This window comes from Symphalangus syndactylus, chromosome 12, assembly GCF_028878055.3.
Source record: "Symphalangus syndactylus isolate Jambi chromosome 12, NHGRI_mSymSyn1-v2.1_pri, whole genome shotgun sequence".
NCBI classification, from domain to species: Eukaryota; Metazoa; Chordata; class Mammalia; order Primates; family Hylobatidae; genus Symphalangus; species Symphalangus syndactylus.
The window spans coordinates 29,827,988-29,850,277 of NC_072441.2; the positions used below are offsets into that span (position 1 = coordinate 29,827,988).

Here is a 22,290-nt window from a genome sequence, read left to right on the forward strand (position 1 = left end):
ATTTGAAGAGATTTATTCCGAGCCAAATATGAGTGATCATGGCCCACGCCGCAGTCCTTGGGAGATCCTGAGAACATGTGCTCAGGGTGGTCGGGTGCAGGTTGGTTTTATATATTTTAGGGAAATATGAGACTTCAAATACATTTAAGAAATACATTGGTTCAGTTCAGAAAGACCTGACAACTTGAAGCAGGGGCGGAGCCGCGGGGGGGGGGGTGGGGGGGGAGGTTCCAGGTTATAGGCAGATTTAAAAATTTTCTGGTTGACACTTGGTTGAGCTTATCTAAAGACCTGGAACCAATAGAAAGGAAATGTCTGGGTTAAGATAAAGGACTGTGGAGACTAAAGTTCTTATTGTGCAGAGGAAGCCTTCAGGGGAGAACAGAAAAGCATTCTGTTCTCTCTCCTTCAGAGAGAACAAAATGTAAATGTTTCTTATCAGACTTAAGGTCTGTGTTGATGTTAACATTACAGAGGTATAAAGAGGCATGTCCAACCCCCACTTCCCATCATGGCCTGAAGTAGTCTTTCAGGTTAAATTTAAATTTTAGAGTGCCCTAGCCTACTTAGAATTTTATTTTTGGTTTACAGCAAGCTCGTCCAACCTGCTGCCCACAGACCACATGCAGCCCACAGGCCACATACAGCTCAGGACAGCTTTGCATGCAGCCCAACACAAATTTCTAAGCTTTCTTAAAACATTATGAAATTGTCTTGCGTTTTTGTTTTGTTTTGTAGCTTATCAGTTACCAATAGTGTTAGTGTATTTTATGTATAGCCAAAGACAATTCTTTTTCTTCCAGTGTGGCCCAGGGAAGCCAAAAGATTGGACACTGCTGGCTTACAGCATCACCAATAGTGGGACAAATCTGATATTAAATGCCTCCTAATGTGATACAATATTAACTACACAGTATGACCTTTGAAGTATCCTTATCCAATGTTTAATCTGAACTCCTCAAGCCTCTGGTAACTTGCATCTGATAGGAAATACAAAATCTAGGGGTACAAAATAAAATCAGACAATCCAGCATTAGGGCATTCTTCATGACAACTGCTTGGTATCTTAAATTTGTTTAAAAAGACAGTTATTATTGGGAAAAATGAATTAGATTAAAAGCTTTAGATTAAAAGAAGCCAAAGAAAGTTAAAGCCCAACTGCAATGGCTAATCATTCATAGGATACTGGTTCAAAAACAAACTATTTACAAAAGGTATTTTGGAGACAACTGGACAACTGGAGAATTGTAAATATTGTCTGGACATTAAATAATAGTAGCGAATAATTGTTAATTTTCATTCATGTGATAAAGGTTTTATAGGAAATGGTTATATAGGAAAATGTCCTTGTAGGAGACATATAGCTAAAGTATTCAGAACTGAAGTGTCTCGTCTACAACCTACAGATCTGAGAAAAATAAAACCAACAACCAAAACACACACACACACATAGGTACACATATAAATATATAAATAAATATGAAAAAATATTTGAATCTAGGTGATAATGATATTAAGAAGAAATTACTTAGGCAGATAGTACGAGTATGGGAGTCCTCAGTGTAAAAAGTGAAGTAGAGGTTCCTCTTCAAAGGGACTTTCCTCTCCGTCTAATTAGGAATAAACAGTAACTTCTCTTAGAAGCAAAATTGATTCAAAGACCTGTGCTAACATATTGGAGGCTGAAAGAATGAGGGTCGTGATCAACTCAGTATATCACTGGAGGCTATACGAGTAAGCAGCAAACTATTTCCTCAAATGCAGAATGTTGGCGAACTGACGAACTGCGTATGCCACCCAGAAGGACCGCTGAGGGCAGTTACGATCCAGGCACAAATGTTTCTTACGATTTGGCATAATTGAAGCCTGTCAGTAACAATATGAACCTGTGATCAATTAAGCAGCTGACCAATCGTTACCACCTCCTCGCTGCTCCTGTTACCCAAAAAACAGGAAGGGCTGTGGAAGCTCGGGGGCTGCCTTTGCTCACTAGAAGCAGGGAGCTCTCTTCTTCTTCCCCTGGCCCTTTCCTTAAAACAGTTCCTTTTGTCTTAAATTATCATTTCTATGTTCGTCCCTTCATTCGGTCTCATAATGATGGTCTCAAGCAGTAACAGCAGTAACTGCTGTAATGATGGTCTCAAGTAGTAACCGTGACAGTAGGCCACACTGACATTCTTTGATATCTGTCAGCCGTAATAAAGAAATCAACGTACTTTGTGTTCTTACCTGCCACATTTTAGCCTAGACATTTGCCCTGGCATGCTTATACTGGTCCAAGCAAGCATTAGGCCATAGCCTGTTCTCTTCTTTATTTGGAGGTGTTTTTACCTTTCTCAGCATTCCATAAGTTGCTTCCTCCTTCCTTTGTTCTCCTCTGTCTTTGCCTCTTTCGGAAAGTTCTAAGCTGCTAGCCAATCGGGACAAGTACAGAACATGAGGTCCCGTTCCAGCCAATGGAAACCGGACACGGTAGTAGGGTGCACATGTCAGGTTATAAATGACCCTGTCTCCTTTATGCGTGTGTGCTCTCCTGGCAAGACTACTAGTGAGCAGCAACCTTTCGGCAGAAAGTAAACTAGCCTTCCTAAGAAATCCTTTGTCTCAGTGTTCATTTTTGCAACACTGAGCACCTGTTCCCAACATCAATAAAGCTTTTCTTTTTAATGAAAAGCAGCCCCAAATAATTTTCTAACTAAGAGCAGCCTGTAAACTCGAGCTGCAGGCATAGACAAGCAAGCTGGGAGCTTGCACGGGTTAATGGTGGCAGGAACTAGGGACTAGACATGTTCAAGATGAGGGCTCCATCTTCCCTTCTCTGCCAGCCACGTGTAGAGTAAGAAGCAGGTGAACCTATTGGGCGGTTACAATAGACATATGGGTGATTTTGTGCTTTTCGTTCATCTTTTCTGCATTTAAAATGTTCAGAATAAGAAACTGGAACAAAGAAGACATGAATAGACAATTCCTAATCATCTTTAAGAGTCTACTTTGTCTTTTACTTACCACTTCGAAGGCTTTCTTGCCTATACCAGGACAAACTCAGCTCTTTATCCCTTCTCCGAATTTTCCTGGTACTTTTACTTTAAATATAGCGCTTAATTAACATTCTGCCTTGTACCTAGGACTAACACACTATAAATTCCCAGAAGACAGAGGAATACAATAACAGGATATAGAATTTTAACAGCCAAATTAGAATAAATTTATGGGTGACCTTTATTTGGCAAAAGAAAATGTTAATATGAGATTTAGTATAAGCTACCATCTCAAAACTCAGGGTCTCACTGGAAGAGAAAGTGACTCCAGGTAGAATTCCTCAGGGAGACATTCACTTCCATCATTCGCTGAACCAGGAGCTTTGGACAGCCTCGGATTGCACCCGCATATCCAAGGACACCACATCCGCATCAGCGGACAAGTCATAAATAGCCTTGGGAATACGTGGAAAGGTCAAATTTACCTAAACAATTAATTTCTCTTTTAAATTTTAAGGAAACACAAATATGCTTTCGCTTTAGGTAGGGCATTTGAGAACAAAATGTATTAATACTTTGAATCCGCCAAGCAGACACGATCTGGGTTTGACCGTTCTCTCCGGGTAAAGGCGAAGGCTGACCACCGGGGCCGCTCTCCCCCCAGGCCCCAGCCACGCCCTCTCACCCAGGTTCCCGTCCTGCACCGCGCCGCAAGTCCCCCACCGTTCAGCGCCAGCCGGCCCTCCCAACCCCGCCGCCGTCCCCCTGCCCCGCCCTGGCTCTCTTTCCGCGCTGCTGCCAGCCTCGGCGTCCCACAGAGAAGGCCAGAGGTGGGAACGCAGAAAACCAGACCAGGCTTGTCAGAGATTGCCCGGAGAGGGGATGCGATCCCTCCCCAGGTCGCAGCGACTGCGCACGCAAGGCTCACGGAGCATGCGTTGGATACCCGGCGCCGGCGACCGCTCCCACCCCGCCTAGCGAAGCGCCCCCTCCTTCCGCAGCGCCCCCTCCTTCCGCAGCGCCCCCTCCTTCCGCAGCGCCACCGCCTCTTCCCGCCCCGCCCCACCCCGCCCACGGGCCCCAGTGGGCGGGACCAGAGGAGTCCCGCGTTCAGGGAGTATGTCAAGGCCGTGACCCGTGTGTTATTGTCCGAGTGGCCGGAACGGGAGCTAACATGGCAGCGGGGTTCGGGCGATGCTGCCGGGTGAGAGGGAGCCCAGCGGTGCGGTGGGGCTGGGACATGGGTATTGTGGTGTCGGAGCAGGGGGCCGTGGGCCAAAAATAGGTGCGGCCGGGAGGGGTGGGAAGTCGGGCTGAGGAAGGAGCCAGCCTGGGGGCCCCCACCCTGCTTTCACGCCTCCTACCACTGGACGGAACGTAGCCTAGCGTTTCATTTTTCGTATCCTAGCGTCAGCCGACCCCGTTATAGCCGGCATCCTCTCTTTAGAATATCGTTTTTCTTTCTCTGGTAAACCCTCCAAATATTTACCCCGGGAATCCCACCTTTTTCCGAAGTGACCCCGTCTCTGTGTCAGAACCACGGGAAAAAGGAAAATGGAGCAGCTACTCCTTGAAATACTTAATGTTTAATAAGCTTTTCGTTGTAACGTTTCCACGTTGCTTACGGAAAAAAAAAGTAAAAGAAAACCTACTGCAGAATGTTATGTGAACTTGTGTGTATATTCTAGTATTGGGTCTTAATAGAGTCTAAACAAGTTTGTCACTAGATGAATTTTGGTATCTTAAATATTCTTGATATGTTTACACGACTGCCATTTAGATGTCACTTAAAATTAAGTTAAAGTTATGTCTTGGACCAAAAAACCTGCGGTTTTAGAATAATCCTAAAGAATTGCTGCCCATGTTTTGCTGGTGTTATACAAGTTAATGTGCAGTGAAGGCAGAAATTGGGAGATTTCAGCTATTTTTAACTCCAACACCAGAAAAGCAGATTTCTCAACCTCCAAGGGAGGATCTAAAAAACTTACACCCTTTTTCTCTTCTTTAACCCATAAAACTAACACTCTTATATTCCCAAGAAATGCACAAAAGTGTTCAATTCTAGTAGTGCTGTTTCGATATTTGGAATTTCATTGTTCTAGACAGAGAGCCCGAAGTAATAAAACCAATATTTATATAGCATTAGGCTCTCAAGACATTATCTTACTTTAATTGTCCGAAAATACGCAGTGAGATTAGTCCCATTTTTTGGTTTTGAACGGAAGCTGTAAGCAGTTTGTAACTTGTCTACGGCCACAAATATAGTTGTGGAACCTAGATTCAAATTCAGCAATTGTAACTCCAGATCCCGTGCTATTTCTGTTTTCTATTTGCAAACCACCTCTCTAATTAACTGGCTAACTTTGTTATGTAATTAACAGGTTGATGGGCATTGTATTCTGGTAATAGCAACCTTTGCACTTTGTTCTGTGTAACATATTTTCCTGAACAGTCACATGTGAAGTGACTTTTTCCCTATTCAAAGTCCCTCGGTTGGCCAGGCGCGGCGGGTCATGCCTGTAATCCTAGCACCTTGGGAGGCCTAGGTGGGTTGATCACTTAAGGCCAGGAGTTCGAAACCAGCCTGGCCAAAGCAGGGAAACCCTGTCTTTACTAAAAATAGAAAAAATTAGCTGGGCATGGTAGCATGTGCCTGTAATCCCAGGAAGCTGAGTTTGCAGTGAGCAGAGATCTCCCCTCTGCACTCCAGCCTGGGTGACAGAGGGAGACTCTGTCAAAAAAAAAAAAAAAAAAAAAGACCATTTAATCTGGTTTGAGTTCTGACTTTTGTGCATGGTATTTAAAAACGCATTTATAATAGAGTCAGGTTTTTTTTTTAAATTTTTGTGGAATGTTTTCCTTTGTTATGGAACCTACTGACCAATTAGGATACTAACAGAAAGATCAGTATAGCAAGGTGGTTAATAGCATGCGCTCTTGATAGTAAATGTTAGAATCCTGGTTGCACTAATAGTAGAGTGACTTTGCCTGATTTAGTTGACTTTCTGAACCTTCGTTTCTTCATATGCGGAAGTGGAATACAAGTAATGGCTTAATCCTAGATTTGACCTGGGATTCAGTGAATTAACCTGTGTAACGTGACTGTAAATCAGAGTAGATTTGGTCTGTGACTGCTGGACAATAAGCACCAGAGAAACTGTCTCACTTTTTTTTTTTTTTTTTTGGGGAGGGGATGGAGTCTTGCTCTGTCACCCAGGCTGGAATGCAGTGGTGCAGTCTAGGCTCACTGCACCCTCCGCCTCCCGGGTTCAAGCGATTCGCCTGCCTCAGCGTCCCGAGTAGCTGGGACTACAGGTGCGTGCCACCTCACCTGGCTAATTTTTGTATTTTTAGTAGAAATGGGGTTTCACCATGTTGGTCAGGCTGGTCTCAAACCCCTGACCTTGTGATCCGCCCACCTCAGCCTCCCAAAGTGCTGGGATTACACGCGTGAGCCACCCCACCTGGCACTGTTTCACTTTCAAAATAAAATTAATGAAGTTGCAAAGAAAATGCGAGTGTTCATACTCTATATGTTTTTATTATTGTAGTATGAGGTATGTTATTTGGAAAGCACTGTTTCAATTACAAATATTTGACACTCTTAATTATATTGTCACCTTACATGTAGGAATTCCTCTTTTATAAGTTGAAATTGTCATCTACAAAGACAGTTTCTTTTTGCGGATTTTGAAAAACATAAGAATTTAAATGCAGAAACTTTAGTATATTCTTCAGCTTCTCTTTTCTCTTATCTAAGCTTGTTAAAATTGCCGGATAGTTCAATTAAAATCTTTTACAGTGAAAATTATGTAATTTTGACTGTCCTGAAACCTTTACTCAAGAACACCATTGTGGTTCCCAGTTTGGCAGCTTTAATAAATGCAAATTTTGCTGGGCGTGGTGGCTGACGCCTGTAATCCCAGCACTTTGGGAGGCCGAGGCGGGCGGATCACGAGGTCAGGAGCTCGAGACTATCCTGGCTAACACAGTGAAACCTCGTCTCTACAAAAAATACAAAAAATTAGCCAGGCGAGGTGGCGGGTGCCTGTAGTCCCAGCTACTCAGGAGGCTGAGGCAGGAGAATGGCGTGAACCCTGGGGGCGGAGCCTGCAGTGAGCCGAGATAGCGCCACTGCACTCCAGCCTGGGTGACAGCGAGACTTCGTCTCAAAAAAAAAAAAATGCAAATTTTTACTTTTGTATCCATTAAGCTGTCATGAATATAAAAATGGGTTGCAAAGCAATAATATATATATATTTGATTGTTTCTTTATATGTTCCTTTGAAGAAATATGAGTATATTTCAGATCCTAAGACAAATAGCGTATTAGTAGTTTAGAGGAGGGATGGCAAACGTGTTTGTAAAGGAACGGATAGTACATATTTTTGGCTTGTGAACCAGATGGTCTCTGTGGTAACTACCTAAATCTGCTGTGAAAGCAGCAATAGACAGCATGATGTGGCTGCCCTAGTTTGGTGACTCCTTGCTCAGAACATCGTAAGAATCCCTGTAGACAGCAGAAAATACAGAACATGGTTTTATGCTAATTTGTTTTGTTGGAGTGGGGTATCCTAAAAAAATGAGATCCTCTGAGAGGAAGGTTCCCAGAGGCATGCATGGGAGGCTCACAGGGACAGGGTATCAAAGCTGATGGACTAGGCAATTCTTGAACACAGTATGTTCACTTCCAGCCTATCGTTCTCCCCACCCCAACTCTCCAACCATCAATATCCTAGGAGCTTGTAAGATACCCAGAATAGTGGTCCTACGTCTACTATTACCCTTGACTGTTGTTTGTCCTAAATCCTCCACTTCAGTAGTGTAAATACCACTGACTTTATTTTCATTACTTTTTAAAAATATCTCCTGTGTAATAGGAATTTATATAACTGATAATTGGCTTATTTAAATTATGATTGAAGGCATTTAAATAGTGATGACTTTAAAAACTATGAGTATGGTCAAACCAGTTGCTGTACTCACTTATAATTATCAGTAGTCTCTTATCTGATTAATGTTTAACTTATCAAATTTATTTTAATAAAAGTGTTCTTTACAGGTCCTGAGAAGTATTTCTCGTTTTCATTGGAGATCACAGCATACAAAAGCCAATCGACAACGTGAACCAGGATTAGGATTTAGTTTTGGTATATGTTCTGTTCTATCTTTTGACTTTAAACTTATACATATGAAGCTCTATGTGTTTGTTTGGAATACGTTTGTAAATAAACATAATAATGTCTTTCAATGAGTAGAACCAGTCCACCATCCACAGATAGTTCACAGTAACTCACACCCCATTCTTCCTGATCTCATTTTCTTCCTCAGTATACTACACTATACATTAGATCTGTGTTAGCAGCATACATACACTTATATTCCTTCTTTTCTGAGTGTTTACCCCAAAATAAATGAGATTTACTGATATATATGAATAGTCTTCAACTTACATATCTGAATGCCACAAATAACATTTTAAAAACACTTGTTAGATTACAATTCTAGGTGCCTGGCAATAAGCTAAAGCTTGTTTTTGCTATAATATATCCAGATTGCACTTTTGGTACTATTAGATGAAGTTCTCACTCCTGGGACCAGGGAGCCATGTGGTTGTTGTAGGGAAAAGGAATATGATTTTTTTTCCTCTGCCCTCTATAAAATGAAAACTACACGCAACAAATTTGAAATAATATCTATCTTTGGCATTCTTGACCTTCTAAAGTGCTTCTTCAAAATTTTTATTTTTTCTCTAGTTAAAAACCATTTACTCAATTTATTTGGTCTCAGAAAATAGTTAAAGGAGGCTGCGGTAACTCACAGCTAGGTACAAATGACAATCTCAAAGCTCTCCAGTTATTTTTTTTTTTTTATTTGTTGTTTAAAGATTTTTCCCTTTTCTTTATAAAGGTGTTTTTTTTTTTTTACCAGAATTTAATGAAATTTTTCTTTTCTTTCTTTCTTTTTTCTTTCTTTTCTTTCTTTTTTTTTTTTTAAAGATGAAGTTTCATTGTCTCATTATGTTGCCCAGGCCAATCTTGAACTCCTGGGCTCAAGCAGTCCTCTTATTTCAGCCTCCCAAAGTGCTGGGATTATAGGCATGAGCCACTGCACCCAGACCAAATGAAAATTTTCTGTGTTTTTTTTTTTTTTTTCTGTGACCTCTAGCCAAAGACTGAATGAAAATTTTCTTTTCTCTTTTTTTTCTTTTTTTTGAGACAGAGTCAAAAGAGTCACCCAGGCTGGTGTGCAGTGGCTCACTGCAACCTCTACCTCCCAGGTTCAAGTGATTCTCCTGCCTCAGCCTCCTGAGTAGCTGGGACTACAGCTGTGGTCATCATGCCTGGCTAATTTCTATATTTTTAGTAGGTATGGGGTTTTGCCATGTTGGCCAGGCTGGTCTCGAACTCCTGATGACAAGTGATCCATCCGCCTCTGCCTCCCAAAGTGCTGGGATTACAGGCATGAACCACTGTGCCCAGCCTAAGTGAAAATTTTCTTTTTCTCTTTTCTCTTTCTTTTTTGTCTTTCTGTAGCCAAAGACTAAATGAAAGTTTTCAAGCAGTGTGAGGATAGCCATTTGGGATGGTGGATTTTTTTTTTTTTTTTTTTTTTTTTTTGAGACTGAGTCTTGCTCTCTCTCTCAGGCTGGATTGCAGTGGCTCCATCTGGGCTCATTGCAACCTCTGCCTCCTGGGTTCAAGCGATTCTTCTGCCTCAGCCACTTAAGTAGCTGAGATTACAGGTGTGGGCCACCATGCCTGGCTAATTTTTATATTATTAGTAAAGATGAGGTTTCGCCATGTTGGCAACGCTGGTCTCGAACTCCTGGCCTCAAGTGATCCACCCGTCTTGGCCTCCCAAAGTGGGATTATGGGCATTAGCCACCATGCCCAGTCAGGGCAGTGGATCATACTGAGATAATTAGCATTAATTTGTTATGATTGCTTGTCACTTAAAATTTCATTCTCAGTGGTAAGAGACTTGCAGGAGAAATCGATGGTGGTTCACTGAGTGACAGAGGATGAGATAGATATAATTGGGAGGGAGATTGTGAAGTTCAATACAGGTCTATTCCTTGAACCAGTTGCATCTGGTTCTTTATCTGTAAAATGGAAATATCTATAACACAGAATTTCTATGAAGATTAAATTATATGCTGTATTTAAAGCCCCTAGCACATAGTGACTGGATCAAAGTAGTTTCTCAATAATACATAATACATCCTTGTCATTTCTCCTTTTTTTTTTTTTTTTTTTTAGACAGGGTTTCACTCTGTCACCCAAGCTGGATGCAACCTTGACCTCTGGGGCTCCATGGATTCTCTGGCCTCAGCTTCCTGAGCAGTTAGGACAATAGGTCCATGTCAACCACACACAGCTTATTTTTGAAATTTTTAAATGTTTTGTTGAGACCGGATCTTGCTCTATTGCCCAGGCTGGCCCCAAACTCCTGGCCTCAAATGGTTTGCCTGCCTCAGCCTCTCAAAATTCTAGGATTATAGGCATGAGCTACCGTGCCCAGACTTTCTCTACCCTCTATCTACCTGGAAGATTGATATCAACTGGCACCAATCTTAGAAGTAAAGCTGTGATAGAACACTGGACTGAAACTCTTAAGTATACTTCTGCTAATTCATTGTGAGACTGTGATACTAGAATTTCCTTACTCTGCGTTAGTTTATCTATAAAAAGATTTGACTGGGCGCAGTGGCTCACGCCTGTAATCCCGGCACTTTGGGAGGCTGAGGCGGGCGGATCATGAGGTCAGAAGATTGAGATCCCGGTGAAACCCCGTCTCTACTAGAAATACAAAAAAAAATTAGCCAGGCATGGTGGGGGACACCTGTAGTCCGTCCCAGCTGCTTGGGAGGCTGAGGCAGGAGAATGGCGTGAACCCGGGAGGCGAAGCTTGCAGTGAGCCTAGATTGCGCCAGTGCACTCCAGCCTGGGTGACAGAGTGAGACTCCATCTCAAAAAGAAAAAAAAAAAAGATTTGATCTTATGCTGTTCAGTTCAGCACCAGAATTCCACTTTTATGTATTGTTTCTCACATCCCCATACAAATGATTACTATAGTCTTAAACATTCCTCTGTGCATTTGCTCTCATTTTTCTTGCTTGAAATACCCTCTTATCTCTTAAATTTTACCTAATCTTTGACGTTAGATGCAACCACATTAAAACACAAGGATACCATGGATTTGAAAAGATGCAGTTAGCAATTGACTCCTCTCCTCAATCAAGCCACCATACTGATTTCATTAATTTTAAAACAATAATCGCTTATTTTATGTAAACAAATTGCTGGACACCATTTATTAGCATTGCAGCAGGATTTTATGTTACTATCTTTTGAAAAACCTTTCTGCTGCTTTTACCAGTTGCTTTGTGCTAATTTGTAAGCTTGTCTGAGTTTAAAGGAGCAGTAAGCCTAGGCTTGGTGTCTCATGCTTGTAATCCCAGCACTTCAGGAGACCACGACAGGAGGATTGCTTGAGGCCGGGAGTTTAAGACCAGCCTGGCATCATAGTGAGACCCTGTCTCTATGAAAACAGAAAAAAAAAATGAAATAGGGTGAGGTGGCTCCCAGCACTTTGGGAGGCCGAGATGGGAGAATCACTTGAGCCCAGGAGTTCCAGACCTGTTTGGGCAACATGGCAAAACCTTGTCTCTACAAAAATTACAAAAATTAGCCAGATATGGTGGCATGTGCCTGTGATCCCAGCTAGTTGAGAAACTGTGGTGGGAAGATCATTTGAGGCCAGGAGGTCGAGGCTACAGTGAGTCGTAATTGCACCACTGCACTCCAGCCTGAGTGACAAAATGAGACTGTCTCAAAAAAGGCAAAATTATGATATTGATATTCTTATATGACACTTTGAATTAAGTTTTATTGCTTTATGTCACTGAGTGTGTTTCATCTATTTCGTTAGATTGATTCTTGTCATCAGGGAGATGTCTTGTATATTAGTTTTACTTCAGTGTTAGCAAACATTTGATAAATTGGCTTAGGAACTAATAATAAGTTAAACGTTTTTTATATCACCAATTGGAAAAGAAAAACTCACTTGAGCTCTACAGGTTAATATCTATTACTCATTCGTAAAAGTTAGAAATCTTACCTATTTTCTTTAGCATTTGTATTGACATAGGTTTATTTATATTGTGTAGTGAACTCTTGATTAGTCAAAAAATGCACTGTAGTCTGACTTTTTGATAATCAAGGATTTAAGTCCCCACAATAAATACACATTTCTACATACTGACTTCGTAGGACATTTTTCCTTGTTGTCCAGTTTTAACTTTTTCTAAATAATTTTCCCTTAGAGTTCACCGAACAGCAGAAAGAATTTCAAGCTACTGCTCGTAAATTTGCCAGAGAGGAAATCATCCCAGTGGCTGCAGAATATGATAAAACTGGTGAAGTAGGTATATACATTTTAAAGAGGGAAAAATCTTTTACATTTTTTACAAGATTATGTAATCAAACTGTCTGGATTTCAAAATATATTTTAACTCAGTTCTTTTCTTTTTCTTCTAGTATCCGGTCCCCCTAATTAGAAGAGCCTGGGAACTTGGTTTAATGAATGCACACATTCCAGAGAACTGTGGTAAGCTTTCTTTATATTTTTAATACTGGAATGCATATGAGTAAGAAAAATTGTGGAACTCTACTCAGTCATTTTTTTCAAATATTTCTTGCCATTAAATGACTTTCTGCCTTTGTCTTCCTGCTCAGACTACAGTGTTTGCCCACTTTTGGAAGCTTGTACTCTATACTTAGATGCATTTTTCCTTCTTCTAACTGGTTCCAACCTTAACTTGCACCTAAACCTTGGTAACTTCTGTTTCTAGAGTTGGTCAATTTGTTGCGTTTTATTCCTATCTTCTATATTACGTTTTATTGAGTCTTTTTTGTGAACCATCATTCTTTTCCTCAGAACTAGTTTTAGAGTTGAATTGAGTTTTAACAAAATCAAGTTAGAACAGGAATATAAGTTCAAATACAAATAGTAAAATAATTTTTTGAAAATTTTAGAGCTTACTTTAAGAAAGTGTAATTTCTTATTGTGCCGGCCAGAACACATGTAGATAGTAAATTGCAAATTTCCTTTTAAAACAAATTTTGGGCATATTGAAAGCAATTAAAATGGTTTACCTTTATTTCTATTGTGATGTACTACATATTATAATGTGTTGAAACATTTTGATACTGTAGGAGGTCTTGGACTTGGAACTTTTGATGCTTGTTTAATTACTGAAGAATTGGCTTATGGATGTACAGGGGTTCAGACTGCTATTGAAGGAAATTCTTTGGGGGTAAGTGACTTAGAAAATTAACTACATAACTGAGCTCTTGTTAGTGAGATAGTTACTCCTGAAGAAGTTGGATTTTTAGAAGAAAAAAAAAGGAGAGTCAGTTACTACTAGGTAAGGTTAGTGGGTACACAGTTTTCTTTAAAGAAGAACACAAGATTCAGCAGTGAAGCCTGGAGTTCTGATTTCAAGGCTTGATCACTCTGACCTTGTTGTCTCTAGTACTCGGAGTTCTGACTGTCCTTTTGAGAAACTGTATACTTTGGCTGCAGCTTCAGTGGCAATTCTTGGGTAAAGCCAAGGGCTAAATCCAGCATTCAGGAGCAGGATTGGGATGGCTTGCTGCCACTATAGCAGTACTGAAATTTAGCAAGCAATTCTTTTTTTCTTGCTCTGTCGCCCAGGCTGGAGTGCAGTGGCGCGATCTCGGCTCACTGCAACCTGCACCTCCTGGGTTCAAGCAATTCTCCTGCCTCAGCCTCCCGGGAAGCTGGGATTACAAGTGCGCGCCACCACGCCCAGCCACGTTTTGTATTTTTTTTTTTTTTTTTTTATTTGAGACGGAGTCTCACTCTGTTGCCCAGGCTGGAGTGCAGTGGCGCAATCTCAGCTCACTGCAAACTCTGCCTCCTAGGTTCACGCCATTCTCCTGTCTCAGCCTCCCAAGTAACTGGGACTACAGGCGCCCGCCACCATGCCCGGCTAATTTTTGTGTGTGTGTGTGTGTGTGTGTGTGTGTTTTCAGTAGAGACGGGGTGTCACCGTGTTGGCCAGGATGGTCTCCATCTCTTGACCTCGTAATCCGCCCACCTCGGCCTCCCAAAGTGCTGGGATTACAGGCGTGAGCCACTGCGCCCGGCCTAACAAGTAATTCTTAGGCCTGATCATACATACCGTGTCACATATTCTAAACATGATTTTTTATTAGTGCATTTTACTATAGTAGATTTTCACAGATTATAATGCCACAGGTCCTACATACAACCTAATTTTATGAAAATACTTAGATTAGCAGATTTATTTCCTCATTCTAACTTAGAGGCAAGGTATAGGCCAGTTCTTTGGACTTACCTCTTAGGTGAAAAATAGTTATTTTTTCATTTTGAATTACAGCATCTCTGAATTTACATATCCAATAAAAATGACTTGATTTTTTAATGTCAATTTTCTTCGGTAGCAAATGCCTATTATTATTGCTGGAAATGATCAACAAAAGAAGAAGTATTTGGGGAGAATGACTGAGGAGCCATTGATGTGTGTGAGTATGTGTAGCTGCCGCTTTATTTCACACTTAAGAAGGGAACAAAGGTGCTATTTCTCCTTTTCAGTCTGTATGTATATATTGGGATATTTAGCATTGAAACAAAAGTTAGCAACATATTATTACAATGATGTGTCAAGGATGCCAAGAAAGTATCACAATAGGCCGAGGGCGATGGCTCACACCTGTAATCCCAGCACTTTGGGAGGCTGAGGCGGGCAGATTACTTGAGGCTAGGAGTTCACAGCCTGGCTAACATGGTGAAACCCCATCTCTACTGAAAATACAAAAATTAACCAGGCGTGATGGTGCCTGCCTATAATCCCAGCTGCTCAGGAGGCTGAGGCATAAGAATCGCTTGAACCCGAAAAGTGGAGGTTGCAGTGAGCAGAGATCACACCACTGCACTGCTACCTGGGCGACAGAGGGAGTGAGACCCTGTTTCAAAAAAAAAAAAAAAAGGTGTCATTGTAATTTCCTTGCTTATTTCCAGGAGAAGAGAGATCTATTTGTGATGTTCTTGGGATGTCAAAAAGTGTCACAATAATCCTCTTACTTCAGGAGAGAGAGATCTATTTAATGGAGCATTCTACACTTTAAGAACTGAGTCGTTGTGTCAGGAAGTTCAGATTGAATGTAGGGCAATGTGTGTTTGAACTAGTAGTGTTTTGAATTAGTAAAAAATTAATGTTGGCTGGTCGTGGTGGCTTACGCCTGTAATCCCAGCACTTTGAGAGTCTGAGGCAGGTGGATCACCTGAGGTCAGGAGTTCGAGACCAGCCTAGCCAAAATGGAGAAACCCCATCTCTACTAAAAATACAAAAATTAGCTGGATGTGGTGGCGCTTGCCAGCTACTTGGGAGGCTGAGGCATGAGAATCTCTTGAACCTGGGAGGCAGAGGTTGCTGAGTGAAGATGGCGGTACTGCACTCCAGCCTGGGCAACAGAGTGAGACTCTGTCTTAGAAAAAAAAAGCAATTAATGTGGGCTGGGCATAGTGGCTCACACCTGTAATGTCAGCACTTTGAGAGGCTAAGGCAGGAGAACCGCTTGAGCCCGGGAGTTCAAGACCAGCCTGGGCAACACAGTGAGACCCTGTCTCTAAATAAATAAATATTAATGTGAACCTGTAACTGAAGAAATAGCAACTTATTTGTTGAATGACTGAATGACTTGGGAAGAATAGTTGTAGAGTTTATTTAAACCTCTGAAAGCAACTCAACAAATTTTTAAATTAGATTTTTTTAAAAAGATAAATACACACATAGACATACACACACATACAGACACACAGGCTCTATTCTGAAACTGTTGTTTACCTAAGGATTTTTACTTCTTTACTCAAACATATTTCAATCTAAGGTGTGGTTGTTATACTGAAATACAGTAGATTTATTAGTTTTGAGCTAATGATGAGAATTCATCTTAAAGAACAGAAAATAATATTTGAAAATAAATGTTTTTTATTTCAGATTCCTAAATTTCAAGCAAACTGTTTAATAAAGGAATTTATACATATTTGCTAGGAAATTTGCAATTTTTTTAACAATTGAGAGGTTAGCTAAACATTCTCACTGTTGTCTTTAAGAACTGTGTGAAACATCTAGATTGTTCTCCTGTAGCATATACAGTCAGCTCTCCATATCCATGAGGAAATAGTTTAGGACCTGTTGCCCTCCATATCAAAATTTTTGGTTGCCAAGTCCGTCATACAAAATGTACAGTTAGCCCTTCATATCTGTGGGTTTTGATCCACAGTTGGTTAAATTCCAAAACTCGTGGATGCCAAAGGCAAACTTTTAAAAAATTAAAATTTTATAACTTTTCTCATTATAAAATACTGAGTATAGAAAATTTAGAAATGTTTAAAGTAGAACAAAAATATCTGTAATCCCTCAGATACGGAGTTAATTAGTATTACTTCCTATTGTAGTGCCTACCAGATTTTTAAATATGTAATTGTGTTTTTAACAGTTTTATGTACATGTAGTTTTAACATGTAGTTTTATGTACTTCTTTTTCTTTTTTTTTTTTTTTTTTTTTTTTTTTTTTTTTTTTTTTGAGATGGAGTCTTGCTCTGTCACCCAGGCTGGAGTGCAGTGGCGCGATCTCGGCTCACTGCAAGCTCCGCCTCCCGGGTTCACGCCATTCTCCTGCCTCAGCCTCTCCGAGTAGCTGGGACTACAGGCGCCCGCCACCACGCCCGGCTAATTTTTTGTATTTTTGGTAGAGACGGGGTTTCACCATGGTCTCGATCTCCTGACCTCGTGATCCGCCCGCCTCGGCCTCCCAAAGTGCTGGGATTACAAGCGTGAGCCACCGCGCCCGGCCATGTACTTCTTTATTTAACAACATGAACATTTTCTTATGCCTTCCTTCTTTTTACATGCTGTAACAGTACTGCATAATTTCCCATCTAATGGATATGCTATAAATTGTTTCACTTTTCTGTACTGTTGAATGTTTAAACTCCTTGGGTTTTTACTTTAGAAAATAATGTTATGGTAAAAAATAATACAGAAAAAAATAAATAAAAATGATCAAATAAGAAGCCAAGAACAGACCAGGCCAGGCATGGTGGCTCATGCCTGTAATCCTAACACTTTGGGAAGCCAAGGCAGGAGGATCACTTGAGGCCAGGAGTTCAAGACCTGCCTGGACAACGTTGAGAGACTGCCACCACACACACACACAAATATATATATATATATAAAACCAAAAAGAAAAAAGAAGACAAAAACAACTCTGAAGAACAAGTAGTGACAAGCCATTTTTTATAGAAAAAAATAGGCCCATTTACTTCACAAGCTCTAAAAACTTAACTATATTATGAAACAGACAGATGTCTAATAGCATATTTCAGGGAAAAAAATACCTTAAAGGTGGTTAAAACAAAATTTTGGTACTTAAAAGGGGCATCTTCTATGGACAACTCCTTAATTTGTCATGATGCTGAATACATCAAATCTCCAGGTAGCAGAGTAATCTAGTTCAGTTAACTTGAGTGACACTTGAATCCCCTCTACAAAATCCCTGTCAGAAGACCGTCTGGCTGACATGTTTTTATACCTCAGGTGCCTGGGAAACAACACCTTCTGAAGCAGCATCATTTGCGAGCATCTGTTATCATTAGAAAAATATTTTCGATTACATAATGCTTAAGCACAGAACCTTTTTATATATATATAATTTTACTGTATAAAATACTGTAATAGGTGTTCAATAAATGTTAGAGTGATTTCACTGTAGTTTTCTTTGGCTATATTGCCCTTCAGATGTTTGAATATAGTTATTTTTATTTATTTGTTTATTTTTTGAGACGGAGTCTCACTGTGTTGCCCAGGTCGGAGTGCAGTGGTGTGATCTTGGCTCACTGCAACCTCTGCTTCCTAGGCGATTCTCCTGCCTCAGACTCCCAAGTAGCTGGGACTACGGGTGCGTGCCACCACGCCTGGCTAATTTTTTGTATTTTTAGTAGAGACAAGATTTCACTGTGTTAGCCAGGATGGTCTCTATCTCCTGACCTCATGATCTGTCCACCTTGGCCTCCCAAAGTGCTGGGATTACAGGTGTGAGCCACCGTGCCCAGCCAAGTATAGTTATTATTATTAATTTTTTTTTGCTGAAGTGGAGTCTCACTCTGTTGCCTAGGCTGGAGTGCAGTGGCGCCATCTCAGCTCACTGCAACCTCCACCTCCCAGGTTCAAGCAATTCTCCTTCCTCAGCCTCCCAAGTAGCTGGGATTACAGGCGCCCACCACCAGGCCTGGCTAAGTTTTTGTATTTTAAGTAGAGACAGGGTTTCACCATGTTTGCCAGGCTGGTCTTGAACTCCTGCCTCAGCCTCCCAAAGTGCTGGGATTACAAGCCTGAAGCTTGAGCCACCACGCCTGGCCCTAAGTAATCATTTCTAGTGCCCCTATATACCCTTACTAGTTTGAATTAAAATGTATATAGTTTCTTTCTTTTTTGTTGTATATTTTAAAAAAATAAATTGACATGGGTTCTCGCCATGTTGACCAGGCTGGTCTTGAAGTCCTGGTCTCAAGCGATCCTCCCATCTCAGCCTTACAAAATGCTAGGATTACAGGCGGGGGCCACCGTGCTCGGCCCATTTTCTTTCTTCTTTGGACTGTAAGTACCTTAAGGGCAAGTAACTTGTTTCTTTAGTATCCACAGTACCTGCCACTCTTGAATTAACTTGCACTAACACTTGCCTTCTACCACCCCCTTTTATCCATTACTGCTTGTGTCTTGTCACTCCTCTGTTTAAGAGCTCTAAGAGGCTCCCCTGTTTCTACCAGATAAAATTTTGAATTTGTAATGTGATATAAAAGATTCTCGTCAACCATTTCCTTCCTTTCTTTCCAGACTCATGTCTTACCATTCCCTTACATGCACAGAATTTACATACTCTGGTACTTTCAGCATTAGAAACACTGGGTAACTGTGTTTCTTATCTTAGTATCATAGCATATGCCATTACTTGTACCTGGAATGCATATTCTTCCTCTTTTTCCCTCCTCCGAAAGAAGCCATTTTCCTTTTTGAGACTTAATTTAAACATCCTCTCCCCTGGGAAACTAGTTTCTCAAGCCCCTTGTCTGTGACTTTCACACATAGAGTTGCAGTATAGTTATTTATCTTCACTGTTACATTGTGAAAATCTCTAGGACTGAAAATCTCTTTTACCTCTGGTTTCCCCATATCCTAGTTTATATCGTGGTACATAGTAGATAGTCAATAAATGTTTGCATGAATGAATACATGTGAAATTGAATTTAATGAACTTGTTTGAAGCTATCTAAATTTTTACTTTTTTAAAAAATATATGATTTGTTGATATACCTATGCCTAATTTGAATTATATATTAAATGTTTTTAGGCCAGGCACTGTGGCTTATACCTGTAGTCACAGCACTTTGGGAGGCTGAGGCAGAGGATTGCGTGAGCCCAGGAGGTTGAGACCAGCCTAGGCAACACAGTGAGACTCCATGTCTACAAAAAATTTAAAATTAGCTGGGCATGGTGATGTGTGCTTGCAGTCCCAGCTGTTACACACAGGAGGCTGAGGCAGGAGGATTTCCTGAGTCCAGGAAGCCGAGACTGCATTGAGCCTCTGTACTCCAGCCTGGGCAAGACAGTGAGACCCTGTCTCTTACTAACAAAACAGAAAAGTTTTTACATTTGAGTGGTTTCTTTGATTTTGTGAGAACATTTTAATTTTAGATATTTAAAATACAGCTTAAAAAATAAAACAATCCTGTTTCCAGACAGTCAAAATTTAATCACTAACATTTAATTTCATTTCTCTTGTTTTTATATATTCAAGGCTTATTGTGTAACAGAACCTGGAGCAGGCTCTGATGTAGCTGGTATAAAGACCAAAGCAGAAAAGAAAGGAGATGAGTATATTATTAATGGTCAGAAGATGTGGATAACCAACGGAGGAAAAGCTAATTGGTATGTTGTTCAAAACATCTTTGTATATTTTTTCTTAATTGTTTTATCTTCAAATCTCTCTTTCTTCTTTCTGTATATTTTTAAATCACTACAGTTAAGGTATGTTTGTGGAACTGGAAGGCCTATAGGAGATTATAAACAGTTTAGTGATTTTCAAAAATTATTTTTAAGCCCCTGCACTATTTTTTCAAATTAACTCTCAGAAGTTTAATGTGTAAAATAAAATACAAATGCGTGCTCTGTTTGAATCTGATTAGGAAGGCTAGCACTCTATCTACTTGGCTTATTATCTCCACTCCTCATCTCCTATACCAGCCGCTCCTTGGAATCCCTAAAACTCTAAGGAAAAAGGAAAACCTTTGGTATAGTGCCTGTCTCCAATTGTCAGAAATAAACAGAGTCAGTCTTAAAACAGGTTATCTATTAGAGAAGACAGAATTTGACTTTAATAAAATCTGAAAATTCCTAATATATGGTCAAAAAATATGAAGTTCAACAAAGGATCAAAAATAATTTGTATAAATATAAAATACTAAAGAAAAACACTTGATTATTTGTTGATAAAAGATGAGGAAAGTTCAATAAGTAACCCTTAAGTTCAATAAGAATCAGTAGTATGAGCCTTTAAAAAGCCAATGTAATTTTAAGCCGAAGTAATAGAAGTACAGCATCAAATAGAGAAAAAATGGTGACAGTTCTGGGCAACACATTTTAAAACATGTATTGAAAAACTTGACTAAATGTAGAAGCAGGTAAGTGTCTTGCATTAGGAGGAGCCTACAAAACATGTTCTGAAAAGCAAAGGCTTGGTTATTTTGGAAGATCAAAGAAGAAAAACTTTGGAAGTTTTTCAAATATTATCACACAGAACGATCATCAGGCATGTATGTTTACTTCAGGATGCCAGCTTAGAATTAATGAGTGAAAGTTAGAAAAATGTAGAATTTAGCTTAACATAAGGACAAGCTTTCCATCAGCAGTGCTGTTAAGTTGTCATGGGAAATACTGTATTTACCCATCACTACAAGTATATAGAGAGTTTCTAGAATAACTTTTTATTGATTGGAATAATGTACTAAATGACCTGTCTCTCTTTGTAAAAAATTCAGATTCAATATATTTGTGTGCCATATACTACAGGTTTCTAGCAAATAAAACATCATTTTTTTTCAGAGTGAGCCTACTAAGAAGTTATTTAGATTAAACATATCAGTCAATTCCTTATGAGCATCCTAAATATATTCAGTATTATGGAGTGCTATATCTTTACCTTTAAGCAATTCCTGGTAATATCAGCAATTAATAAACAGTGAAGAAACTATTAAAATTTAACAAGTTGAGAGAAATCTAACAGTGCAGTTTGAAGTTTTTGTAATTTTAAAAACGGATTGGCCAGGTGCAGTCACTCACGTCTGCAATCCCAGCACTTTTGGAGGCTGACGCAGGAGGATTGCTTGAGCCCAGGGGTTCAAGACCAGCTTGGGCAACATAACGAGACCCCATCTTTACAAAATTAAAACAAAAAGAAAGAACTGATTACAACTGTTCATATAGTAAGGCAAATTAGGTAATATATGAAACCAGATAACAATTTTTACGATTTTGTTACTATTATTAAATAAAACTATAGAATGAGTGGTAATGTATTGGTTTTAACCAAAGAAAATAAGTTTGTGTTGTTTAGGGAAGAATATACCTTTTTAAAAGAATTTTTCGTGTACCAGGATATATAGAACATGAATTAGACAGATGCTTGGATATTTGCATTTTTTTCTTATGTTGCACTTCAAAATCTTTCTGAGAAATTCTTCTGTAGGAAAAAATCAGCAAATATTCATAATAACTCAGCTGTAACAAAAACACTGACTTGCTGCATAAAGAAACAGTAGCTGGAACATATGGGTCACCGTTTTATTTTTTTTTTTGAGAACATCTGCCCTTTAATTTGCATTTAAAATCAGTTTCTTTAAATACTTTAGTTACAAGTTCTGAATAGTGAAGACAGAGTAGTAGATGCTGCAGGCACTCAGTATTAGCTCCCACCCCTTCCCCCCTCCCCCACCCCCAGGCCTCACTTCTTGGCTCAAGATACAAAAGGGCACTCTCTACTGGCCCTGGTGTCAAATGTCAGCAGCCTCTGGCCAGGATGCAGTTGGATACAAAGCCATGAATCACAGTAGCTCCAAGGAATTCCAATGATTGTGCCCAGATCCACGGGCAACACACCTTAGAAATGACCTCATCCATTACACCACTATCTACTAACACCCT

At 40.0% G+C, this 22,290-nt stretch overlaps 1 protein-coding gene across 4 annotated transcripts in view; it reads left to right on the plus strand.

Moving 5' to 3' along the window:
* The first annotated feature begins 3,666 nt into the window (after window positions 1-3,666).
* The window catches only part of ACADM (acyl-CoA dehydrogenase medium chain), a 40,030-nt gene continuing 21,406 nt past the window's right edge, over window positions 3,667-22,290 (plus strand). Inside the window, exons 1-8 of one of the 4 annotated variants that reach the window (XM_063624072.1) lie at window positions 3,672-4,182; window positions 8,041-8,128; window positions 12,307-12,404; window positions 12,521-12,590; window positions 12,719-12,817; window positions 13,199-13,299; window positions 14,474-14,554; window positions 19,889-20,019. In XM_063624072.1, coding sequence (XP_063480142.1) covers window positions 4,153-4,182; window positions 8,041-8,128; window positions 12,307-12,404; window positions 12,521-12,590; window positions 12,719-12,817; window positions 13,199-13,299; window positions 14,474-14,554; window positions 19,889-20,019 — 698 coding nt within the window. In that variant the 5' untranslated portion in view covers window positions 3,672-4,152. Of the gene's footprint in view, window positions 4,183-8,028; window positions 8,129-12,306; window positions 12,405-12,520; window positions 12,591-12,718; window positions 12,818-13,198; window positions 13,300-14,473; window positions 14,555-19,888; window positions 20,020-22,290 lie in introns of all 4 variants that reach the window. The other 3 variants (XM_063624074.1, XM_063624073.1, XM_063624075.1) reach the window with 3 other exon arrangements.